We start from the raw sequence: 12,328 nt of genomic DNA, 5'->3' as shown, positions 1-12,328 counted from the left end.
GATCACGAATAACAGCATTTTAATGCTGTGTTTATTTTCAGCAACAACTGTTCCTGTTTTAAGTACCATAGGTAAAAAAAAAAAAGCCCACATTCTGAAGATCGTACCCTTTTTAGGATTAAAAGAATCTGAATTATGTCTGTTTGCTAAATCTCTGAAAAGTAAAAGATATTTTTCAATACTTTCCACAGAGTCAACAATTTACATACCTCTATTTTAAACTGTATGACTTTTCAGGTTTTATTTCACAAGCCACTCACAACTCTTTACTGGACTTTTTGCCCCTTCTTCTCAACAAACCTGGGTTTACTGAGTCAGGCTTTCATAGGCCACGTTGCTTCTTGTCGTCTCTTAAAATTTTATAGGGTTTAAAAGACCTATTTGTGTCTAAACCTTAACTTTTCGAGTGACCTCTAAATTGTCTCTTTGCTTGTATTTGCATCTAATCTGTGAATTTCTCTAATCCCCTCTCTTCAAACACCCTTACATCATGTTGCTACCACCCACGTATTTCATATTTGGGATGACATACTTCATCTTGCAGGTTTCAAAGGTAATCCCTTAAAATTTAGGATGACCCCACACAACATGTCTTCAAAAATGAATACCTTTGTCTCTGAGAGCATTTGAAAGTTCTAAACTGGCATTTTATGTTGCTTTTGGAGTCATCACGTCTTCCTTTTGGAGTTATCATAATAAAAATTTTACGTTTTTAAGGATTATATTCATCATACTAGTCATGACAGAAGTTGATATTGTCGTAGTCTTTCCTGCTCACTCCCTCTGCAGTAAGCATCTTGCTTCGGTTGTCAGTGCAGCGCATTAATCTAAAATACAGAAGTCGGCCTCTCTGAAAAATCCAGTCGTGTCACAGTTTTGTTTATATCCCAGAGCTGCGAGACGGTCAGAGACGGCAGATTATTCACTGCGCCCTCACCGTAGCGTCCAGAGCGATCACGAATAACAGCATTTTAATGCTGTGTTTATTTTCAGCAACAACTGTTCCTGTGGCTCAGCTTGAGGTTAACAGATTTTAGCAGCGGCTGCTGAGACTAAAAGTGAGACAACCTAGTGAGAAATAAGGTGGTGAGATCACTTGACCAATCAGAAGCACTCCATGCCCCAGTCTGAATGATCAGGATGACATTAGTAGTACTTCTTCCCTTTCTTTGCTATTTTACGGGTAATTGATCCCACTCTAATCTTTGCGTTTTGCCTGTTTCCTGGAGGGTTCATAAAGGGGATCAGGCAAAGAGCCCCTTAAAGTCTCTAGCTTGTGGAAAAACGTCCACAGTTATAATACAACTGAAATAAAAGCCTCACTTTAAAACAAATACAACCAAACATATTGCTAAAATACTTATATTCTCATGAGAATATGCTTGTTATACTGCTGTTATTATTTAAACTTATTGTTTACAGCACTAATTATGTATATGTATACATTTCTGGTTTCAGTTGCGCGGAGAACGATGTGTTGCCATTGTTGGGCACAAAGACAGAAAACTAGATCCAAAGCAGTTAAAGGCCCAAAAAGACCACTGGAAATGTTTTTCAAAACCGAGATGAGTCTTATAAAAAAAATCTGGCTCTTTATATGGAAATACGTTAATTGTGGTTGAAAACATTGACACAATGTATTTTTCTCGCATTAAAACAACAGCACATCTCTTCAAAGCCACTGGCAAGAAGGGAAATGAGTGTTCTTGGTTTGCACTGGGTATTATGGGTTATAGTAATGGAATTTTTTATTTTTTTTTTCCACCACAGAAGACTCTAAAAGTTGTAATAGTGAATCATCTGTGAAGAACTATAATCACACTCTATGTAGCCATAATATAATTTCATGCTGTCTGGAAGATATTAAGTAAGTTAGCAACTATTGGAAACCTGTATGGACTGTGCAGTGGCTACACTTTTTTTAATTGTTTCCAAAGATCTGCTGATAAAATGAATTGGAGACGATGCATTTCCTGTATGTTTTCCTATGCAATACATACACGTTTGCATTGTTGTATGTTTCATATTATGCCGGTTCTTAATGATTTTTTTTTTTTTATTTTTATTTTTTTTATCCAGTGTTGTCTAATATAAATGAGTGCCTTGTTCTCGCAGTGATATCTCACCGCCTGATTGTTATGAGCTGTAATCACTGATTACTTATTTGTTCGCAGTCAAGTGTCGGGCTCACCAGAGATTATCACCCCAGATGATTGATTGGCTCTGTTCCACTCTCAAACATTTAAAGGGAATTATTTCTACGTCTATCTGCAGATTACACTGCTCCTCTCTAATTAATGGTTGCAATCAATACAATTACAGTCTCCCCATGGATTTTCATATAAAAGTGATTCTTTAGAACCAGACCAAAGCTATGATCGATATTTCTTACACTTTTAATTCGCAGTTTTGTCCGTTGTGTGTTGGAAATTTAAAGTCTGTGTTTTAAATTTCTATCTCGTCTGAGTCACAGAGTAATATTTACTGTGGTAAGAACCTGGTGTTCACTGATGTGGGCATCCAAATATTCGTCAGAAGGGTCAGGATTAACAGAGCACAGTGTACAGTACTGCTGAGTCAGATCTGATCACTATGTGGGTGGTCCTGCAGAACAGTGAACTAGGGTAAATTATCTACTTCTGATGAATGCTGCATCTTTGAGTCAGTAGCTTTAATTGGTGCTATTTTGGATTTCCCAAAGGGAGATGACAGAAAAGTTTGCTCTAAAATCTTTTTAAAGACTTATTTTAATGTGTGCAGATAAAAAAAAATAACGCGTAAACAAGCCTTTTATCTTCATAAATAGTTAAAGATCTATGTTTCTAGCGTATTAGTGCATAAATCAGCTTTTCCATTGTTTTTCAGTACAAATAAGTTGTTGTTTTTTTTCACACAAAAATTCCTTTGATTATAGTTGTTTGTGAAGTAACAGTTAATAAAGATACTTCCTTTTGCAGTAGATTTTTGTCTTCCATCAGCACAAAACGGCTGAAAATCGTTTTAATCAAAAATGGCTCTCTAGATGTTCCTCCTGTGTTTCTATATGCAATGATTAGCTTCAGCTCTGCCTGTTTCTCTTTCATTATGTCTGAGCCAAATGAACTAGAGTTTCAAAGCTGCAGCTGTAGTTTCAATTGTACAATTATTTTAACTTCCATTTCGTCTGTGTGGATTAATTCAAAGTGACTTGAAAGGCCAAATCGTATGTTGTGGGAAAACTAACTGCAAACAGATTTTTTTTATTTTTATTTTTTTTATATATTTTTTTTTTGCGGTGTAAGAGCGTTCCCTCTGCAGAATGTTTTGATGGTTACATTACTGCAACGTAGTTACACCCCCCTTTTATACACACAAACATGGACTGAACGTGTGGATAAGAGGTAGACTTGCACAACGTAGCTGGAGATGAAATTGTCTCTGTGGTGTTTGAGAATCGTCTGGCCGCGTATCACTCGGCTCGCTTGCTTCTAAGCCACAGTGACCCTTGTCCAGCCGTCTTGATAGATGTTTCCACCTAATGTAGTCGGGAGTAGAAGGTTTAACTGCTTTCTTGGCTTTTAGTACAATGGTTTCACATGTTTGTAGAGCGCACGCAAAGCTTTGTGTTTGCTCTGTGGCTCCTAGGTCCTTGTTTCCCCCTCTAATTAATGTCAATTTATTTTTATAGCACATTAAAACAACAGATGTCGACCAAAGTGCTGTACAATTCAATGAAATACAGCAAGATAACAACAAGAACAAGAAAAAAATATATATATTTAAAAGCAAGGTTAAAACAAAAATACAAATACCTGTCATGGTAAAAGAAACTTAAACTCTACTTGAGTCAAATTACGAAGACTAAAAATAGGTCATTCATTCCAGCATTGGGCTTGATGATTAAAATGCACTTCTGTGCATAGAGGAAGCATCTATAGGATTGTGTCTGGAGTTCAGCATCTGTTGTGTCTTTGCAAAGGATAAACAACAAGAGCAAAAGGCCTGAACCTTGGTCGGTGTGTAAAGTGACTGCTAAGAACTGATGATATCTTGATGAGTCACATAACCATGCTTATGGAGTTGGGAACCATGAGTATTATGTTCTCTAAGAAGCGGGTTTCATTTAGAGAGTCAACCCTTTTTACCTTTTAAAAATAAAAAAAAAGTCCTGCAATGTTGAAATGTATACATATATTTCACCGCTCAATTAGATATAATTTGAAACCGTTTCCGTAAGTACAGGTAAGTACAGGTCAAAACATTTTGTACTGACATTGAATATAATATGACTGAATATGACTCTAAATGTGCAAAAGTCTCTGTATCGTTGTTCTGACTGTCTCTTATTCTGAATACTATCTAAATCTAAATCCATCCAGCAGTATACTATGTCAGAGGATGTTATGCTTTTTTTTCCCCACACAGTGTATTTTTGACACAAACCCTGACATCCGGGACACCTCGCTCCCTCTCCCTGCGTCCCTGGCCAGTCTCGTGTTTTAGGAGGCATTTGTGTCCTCTGCGACATTTGTGTGCAATGAACATTGACATTTTTGACATCTCCATCTCCACGCCTCCTTAGGCCAGCGCCGCACCTCGAGAAAATCGCTCTTCAATTATTGACATTATTTCCCTCTTTTGACAGTGACTGCCGCTGTAGAGTCATTTGTTCCGCTGAAAGAAAATGTGACATTTGCGGCTCCATTGTCGCAAGGTTAAGAGGAAAGAGGAGTGAAATCTAAGTAGGATGCCCTCAGGAGTAGCTGTATAAAACCGCTACTACTTATGCTGTAGACACTAGACGGTCTGAACAGTTGAGAGATGAAATGTCCTGAAATGCAAATATCACTTTTTTTTTTTTTTTTACTGTCTTTAAAGTATTGAAGGACCTTTTGATTTATCTAAAAGGCACAACAGACTTGTTTGTTTTAGATTTACAGCACAAGTGATGAAATTATGAATCCAGCCATACTTGGAACATCTGTTCGTTTCAGCTGCGAGTTGTTTGTTAAAGTATAAACAAATCAACGTCAAACATTTGAAAACATATATTTTTATTCATTAGCCAGTTATTTAAGCTGAGCATAAAATAATGAAATATGAAAACATTTTGTCTATGCACTTCAGCTCAAACCACCTGATCTGACTGATTGATATTGCTGATTTCTCAATTTACATTTTTTTCTAATAGTTAAGTTGAAGATGCCTGTCCTGGTGAAATCGGTTGCATACTGTGTACCTCACGTGCTCCTGTGTCTCAGTTACATTGTATTTAATTAGTGGCACATTGTTGGAGCTTGACCTTTAGCTGCGGCACCTCTTTAAGGCTCGTTGGTAACATTTTCAGGGTTCTGGAGATGTCACTCTGGGGGAATAACTGTCACTAAAGGAGATTAATAAAACAGACCTGCAGCCTCACAGCCTTACCGGTGTTAAGTTCAACAAAAGCGAGGGCAGTGCTCAATAAAAGTGGCCACCCCCAGAAGATTTGAACCTCTAAGTAGCCATAAAACATGGCTGCAGCTGTGCAAATAGACTTTCAAGGGTGAAACAAGGACAGACAAGATGTTGGAGCCCAAGAGGAAGCTTGAGTGAGTGTATTGAAATCCTTCCTTCTTGTTTTTTTGTTTTGTTTTGTTTTGTTTTGTTTTTTTCCTGCTCCTGATCCGATCTGTCCCCAAAGCTCCGTTCCTGAACAAGAAAACCGTGTCCCTTTAATAATGCCCTCCCCCTTTTTTTATGCCATTTTCTGTCCTGCCTCAGCACCCACCCTTCTCCTCCCCCTCCTTTTTTGCTCGGTGGTTGCTATGAGAACAGCAGCACTGCACCATTCATCTGCTGGAGACCTGGGCTCCTTGCTCCTGTAGAGAGAGTGCACCTCTCACATCCATACATAACACAGTGAGCGCTAATGCAGTCACACAGCCAAACGGGGAGCTCACCTTTCTCTAAAAACGCAGGAAATTTCACTTGTTGTTTTTTCTCTCTTTTTCTTTTTTTTTTTACCTCAGATTTGTTTAGCTGTGGTGAAGATTTCTTTTGTCACTTGACAGCTTTGGTACATGCTCCACTAGCGGAGTTGTCATCTCCATGCCTCCCTCTTTCCCCAGTGGCACGGTGACTGCTGCACTTTTCCTTTCTCCTCATCCTTTCTTCCTTCCCTCCTCCTCCTTCTCCTCCTCCTCCTCTCGCTCCTCCCGTCACTGCCAAAGCTGCCCGGCTCCGTATCATTTCCTGCGCCTGAGCTTGAGCGGGCAGCATCGCCACTGAAACCTGTGGAGATTTCTTCAGAGGGGAGACAAGTGGAAGCAAGAGGGAGAGCCTCCTCTCCCCCTTCTGCTCATCCTCCACGCTGCCTCGCAGCAGCTGCCTTTTTTTTTTTTCCTCCTTCTGATCTCTTCCATCATTTCTCCCCTCCCTGTTTTTGATGAACTGGTCATCGCTCGGGGAGGAAGGACTGCTCGTGCCGCTGGAAGGAGGGGACCTGGTACCGTACTCGAGCCTTCAGGAATGCGAGGTCTGGTTTGAAAATGGTGAGCCCGGCCACACCCTCCGCCGCTTGATTCATTCCTCCATATGTCCCTGCAAACCCCCCCCTCCTCCACCACCACCAGCCCTCTCTCCCTGCCCTCCCTTCTCTCCTCCCTCCCTGTCCACCAGCCCCTCTTTCACCTGCTGCTCCACCTTTGCTCAGCCAGAGTCTGTCTGCTGTCTTAGCTCACAGCTGGAGCATCTGTGCCGACCGCCGGTTCGAGTGGCGCTTGCGCAGACATGGGGCTAATAGGAGGGAGAGTAAGAAAAGTAATTTTGCTCCGTGAATTGATGCATCTGTCAAAGGGCTGAACTAATCACAGTGTGGGCTCGAGGGCCTGTGAATCAACCAGAGTGTGATAATGTAAGTGGGTTTTTTTCTCGTGGCGAGCTGGTCTGCTTCATGCGTCAGCGTGGGTGAGCATTCAATTGTCTTTCAGCTTGCGTATGTATGTATATGTCTGTTGAAGCGCGTGTGTGTGTGTGTGTGTGTGTGTGTGTGTGTGTGTGTCTAAGCACAAGCTGTGGGCGGCTAATGGTGCTTGCTCCTACTGATGTGCGTCTCACTTTTCCTTCTAGAGAGCAGCGTCGTTTGTAGCATATGGTTGCGTAAACGCGTTGAAGTTGGTGGGGAGTTGTTTCCTCCGCGTCGCTCCGCAGTCAGCAGCAGCTTGTTGTGGCACACCGGAGTCACCCCTGTCGTTATGCTGGGACGCGGTTCCTCCTTCTAGCTCCGGTGCTGCAGGCATCCCTGCCTCCCTGCCTGGTCCCGGGGGGCTGTTAGCTCATCTGTGAACAGAACAGAATGTCTCAATAACACTGTCTGCCAGAAAAACACCTCATCAGCAGCTGCTATTGCCGGTCTCAGGTGAATGCCTTTTGATGAGGCGCCTTCAGCCGGTTTTCACACCACTTAGTACCGCCACCTGGAGAGGGGCTTTGATGAGCTTACTTTGTCAGCTGTCATTCAAAACACAGAAGGCAATGATGCTAGGAATATTAAAATGAGCGCTGCTAAAAAGCCATGTTTATTGAGTCAGTGGTGGGTGAAGGTTTTCCTCGCATTAGGATTCCTCGTGGAGTGGTTGAGCCCGACGGAGCCACGCCGGGACACGGACAGCATCTGCTCTCAGATCCAGTATTGCTTTGTGGTGGTTCAATATCATTGATGGACAGAGTCAGCATTGTCTCATCCATTGATTTATTTGCCACTTTAAGTGCACAATCCATTAAAATATTACGTCTTGAAACAGTAAACTCCCCACGGATACGTTGGCTCGTTGTGTACATTTTTCCAACGAAACATTTAGTTTTTCTAATGTCTAGCTTGTAATAAGTTAACGAGATTTCAAAACTATGATTAGGAACAAAGATGAGACAAACATTGAACTGTTTGTGTCTGCAATGATCAGAATCACGTTAAGACGGCATCAGAGAGTCGGGTTGTTTTGCTGTCAGAACGACTGGTGCATTGCACAAACTAGATGGAATAACAAAGCTGCAAGACAACCTCCTAATTCTTAGCTTCACCTCAAATCAGCAGCTTTGATATAACATGGACATAACTCTGATGGCGGAAAACTTTCAGTGAAAAGGTTCCTCGAGAGGAGACGGCTCCACCCTGAACCACCAACTGAATATTGGATAAATGTTGTACCAGAGATTATGCAATGGGAAAAGCTGTATTTCTCTCTAAAAGTGCAGAGAGATACTTTCTACATCCCCCACAACCCCAATTCCCAATGTTTTTGAAACTTAACGTCAACAAATGTGAAAGCAATGTAAATATTCATACTAATGTAATATTCCATATGCTTTCCCAATGAAAGATTTAATAAGGGGGAAAAAAAAACAAAACTTGGAACCGACTGAATGTTCTAACAGACGAATGATCCCAGACACACCAGGCCTGGTTTTGGTATGAATGATTAAAACATTAAGTTTTTGGAAAGCCCTCAACTCAATTACAGGTGTGAAATCTGATGTTACACTCCTCGTTGTGGTCTCCTAGCTTAAACAAACTCCTAAAAAGTTAAAGTGCTGAGGCTATACTGTCTTGCTAATTACGTTTTTTTCCCCCCATAGTTACTTTCTTTTGTACATTTTAAGTCCCATGTAGGCTATAGTCAGTGCCCTTCATGTCGTATTTATTCGTGTGACAATTTGAACAGCTTTGAACAGTCGCTGTCCCAATTCACACCCGCTTCTGTGAGTTTAAAAGCCACGCATCCTCGACAGCAAGTCAGGTTCATATTGATTCCTGTAATTGCTCAATATCTTCCCCGTGTCGTCCTCTGAGCTTGTGTCAAATAAAAGTATCAATAGCCAAAGACTAGTCTTGACAAATCAAAGACAGACAGAAGGTTAATGTCAAATTTTCGCTGTATGATGTTTTTTGAATTGGAGTGTTACACTGCGCCTGTGTGGCTTTCAGATTCCTGATGCAGCTTCTGACCGGCTTTAGCGCTTGATTGCAGTGTTGATTACAGAAGCGGTCGTCATAGGCGGGTGGACACTGTCTCACTTTGCCTGACAGCCTGGTCATATATCAGGCGTTGACAGCACTACTGTCGCACCTACCCCCCCGCCCCAAATACATCACTTTGTTACCGACTGTGAAACGTTAGGAGGGGAATTTAATTAAGTTGCATACGAGCCATGTGTCGTAGCCTTTCAGTCACTCCTACTCTTGAGTTTAATAACACTAATGAAAATCCTTTAAATTACTTTTGCAGACAGACAGAAATGCTCTTTTTTTTATTATTTGGAATCATTAGTTTAGAGATGCTGTATGTTTTAGGTTGTTGTCCTACTGGAGGGTTAAACCTTTTGCAACCTCCAACCATTCTGCTTTTGTTATTCATATATTTGATTCCGGCTTCACTGTCCCAAGCGTCTCCATTGCATGATAATAAAGCCGCTCCATGTTCTACCATGGAGGTGGTATTTTCAGCGCTAGTTTTCTGCCACAGTTGTTTTGCAAGACCAAAGAGGTGGCCCGCCAGGCTTATAATACACTGGGGGGAGGGAGCACATTTGTATGACTTTTAAAAGTATTTTGTATTTTATTGTATCAAAAAAGTATTTCAAATAACTGTTGTAGTTTTTCTACAAACTTTGCTCACAATTAGAGAGTTCAGACATGTCTTGTAGTTCCTTACTGGGTTTGAAGACAGCAGAGATTTCGTCCCTCTCCGCCATGCAGGTCTTCTTCAGATCATTCATGTTTCAGGGCTGTTGCCGGGCAACGCGAAGTTTCAACTTCCTACACATTTTCCTTCATGTTCAGGTCGGTGGAACGGCTAGGCCACTCCAGGACCGTAAAATACAATAAAAGGTTTTTTTCTGCTTTACCTTGAAAGTTTGTTTTGGGTCATTGTGATGCTAGAATATTCGGCCATGATCCATCTTTCGTACTCTTACTGAGGGAAGGAGGTTGTTATTACAAAATCTCATCATACATGGTTTCATCCGTCCTCTCTTCAATATATTGTGATCATTCTGTCCCCTTTGCAGAAAAGCATCCTTTAACATGATGTTTACACTTGCATGCTTTAAGGTTGGGATAATGCTCTTATGATTGTATTTATCTTTTTAGATTTTTTTTCTTTATCATTATTCTATTAAGTCTTAGGTAAACTCACAATGATATTTATTGACATTTCTGATTTTAATATAACGAATATAAAAATGCCTAGTTCTTTATTTTATCAACACAACCAACATTAATTCAGGCTCAGTTATTTCTTCAGATCGCCACAGAAATTTTACATACACTAACATCTCATTTAAAATTGTCATTTATTCTGTGTGTTTTTAATTTGAATACTTGAATAACTTTCCCTGAAGGGATTTCTTTTTTTTTTTCTTTCTTTTTTTTTGCCTAAATATTTTTTTTTCTGGGTATTTAGCTTTTCCTTCTGGGAACATGAAAAGACCGTGGAGTGGAGAAGAGAAACCCGCAGTGTGCTATTATTAGCAATGATAAGAATTTGCTTACAAAACAGAGCAGTGGGTTACATATACCACCTCAGTGCTTTCTGCGAATCCTGCTGGTGGGGAGCTGAGCAAACGTTTCCCTGGCTGCGAGATACGGTCTCATAATGTTGTGTTTCCATGTAAATCCAATCAATTGCAGGCCATTTCACCACGATGACACCGTCCTCAGCGTTAACATTCGCCTCTCGTCTGTCCGTCGTTAACGTATTTACTCGGTCACTGCGGGGTCTGCTTTGAGGCGTCTGTTGGCATCATGGTCCAAAGGGTTTCACGGCGGCAGCAGATGATTAGTTTTTATCAGACATTGAAGATTTTTCATGGCCTCTGATGCTTTTTTTTTGTTTGTTTTGTTTTGTTTTGTTTTTTGTTGTACAGATTATCAAAAGCCTCCTTAATCAGAGCAGCTGGAAATCAAAAGCCAGTATCGGCAAAGCGCGTCTCTGTTTGCCGTTTTGGTTTTTTTGTTTTTTGTTTTAAGGAAGTTCTTAATTAAATAACATCGGGCTGAACTAAACATCCTGCTCATGCTAATTTTCTCAATGACAAAGGGTGGAGTTCTCTAGTGGGGAGGTTATAAATATCTCCTCAAGGGGGTGAACTCCAGCTGGAAAAAAGGTCACAGCAGCGCAGCTATTATTAGACCACCTTATCAAGTGGCGTCCTCGCCAATTATGATACTCTCCTAAAGCGATTTCACGGGTAACTTTACAGCTCGCAGCCGCGTTCGAGAGTTTTCTCGTCGAGGGGCTTCGAGAGGGAACGTTCACGGTCACTCTTGTGCGTCAGCCCCATCCGCGCTGACGGAGGGAATCCATAAGGAAGGAAAGTTAACAGCGTCAGAAACGCTCTGCGTCGACAATAGCCGCTGTGCTTTTACAGCTGAGTCAGGAGGTCACGCCGCGTCGCAGATGAAGCGTTCGCAAACGAGACTGGACAGATGCTTAGAAAGCCCGCAGTAGGGACGTTACTGGAATATAGACGAAACTAAACCAAAAAAAAAAAAAGAAATGAGTACAAAGAGAATCTGTGCAACATAAGATGTATCAAAATATTTTAATAAAAACAATGCCAAGATGAAGGTTTATGTTTAAACATCAGAAAAAGGCAGAGGTTGTTAATCATTTTATTAATACCTACATTTTATTAATACCTAAAATGCCTACTATAAAATCCAGAAAACAGACACATCCTCAGCTTCTGGCCGCTTTTTTTCCTGCATTTCCCTGTATTTGGTTCCATCCATCCATCCATCCATCAACCTGAGGAGATCCTCTAAACCCTGCTGGACAAATGCCTGTCCCGAGTGTGATACTGCCATTACTTTGGGGGTGGAGTGTTTAGTTTGATATATGGAGTTAGTTTTCCTCCAAACGGAGCTCTGCATCGAGTCGGAAAATCAGGCAAAAATATTTATCCCTTTTATTTCACTTCGCAATTCCGCACACATTTGTATTGGTCCAAATCCCAACAAAACGTAATAAAGGTTGAGTTTGTAACATGTCAAACTGTGATGGGAGATCATCTGTCTCTCATATGTGTAAAGAAAATGCAATTTATCTGTTTTTTTTTTCCTCAGAAAGCTGGTCTATTTCTAAATATTTACTTTATGTAAATAAAGTGTTTATGATTCTAAACTGCTTCTTGGATCAGAAATACCTTTAGGATCGCTTTGTTTTTCTGCCACGGCTCTAATCCAGGCCCGGCTAAGGACTACGTGAAAAAGGTGAATTAGCAGCTTTTTTTTTTGTGTTCGGGAGAGCTCTCTTAATAAGAGTTCTTAGAAATCATACCCCTTCCGTAGCCCTCTTAAAATTCTGGC

The 12,328-nt window shown here is 40.8% G+C and overlaps 1 protein-coding gene across 14 annotated transcripts in view; it reads left to right on the top strand.

The window, feature by feature from the left end:
* Nucleotides 1-12,328, top strand: part of tanc2b (tetratricopeptide repeat, ankyrin repeat and coiled-coil containing 2b) — a 163,286-nt gene that overhangs the window by 85,515 nt on the left and 65,443 nt on the right. The window contains exon 1 of one of the 14 annotated variants that reach the window (XM_016681536.1): nucleotides 5,796-6,512. The exons of 11 other annotated variants lie outside the window; for them this stretch is intronic. In XM_016681536.1, coding sequence (XP_016537022.1) covers nucleotides 6,407-6,512 — 106 coding nt within the window. In that variant the 5' untranslated portion in view covers nucleotides 5,796-6,406. Of the gene's footprint in view, nucleotides 1-5,795; nucleotides 6,513-6,689; nucleotides 6,875-12,328 lie in introns of those variants that run through there. 2 more of the 14 variants (XM_016681546.1, XM_016681551.1) reach the window with 2 other exon arrangements.

This window comes from Poecilia formosa, unplaced genomic scaffold (genome assembly GCF_000485575.1).
Source record: "Poecilia formosa unplaced genomic scaffold, Poecilia_formosa-5.1.2 Scaffold7, whole genome shotgun sequence".
Taxonomy (NCBI): Eukaryota; Metazoa; Chordata; class Actinopteri; order Cyprinodontiformes; family Poeciliidae; genus Poecilia; species Poecilia formosa.
This window is presented reverse-complemented; position numbering and strand designations above follow the sequence as displayed.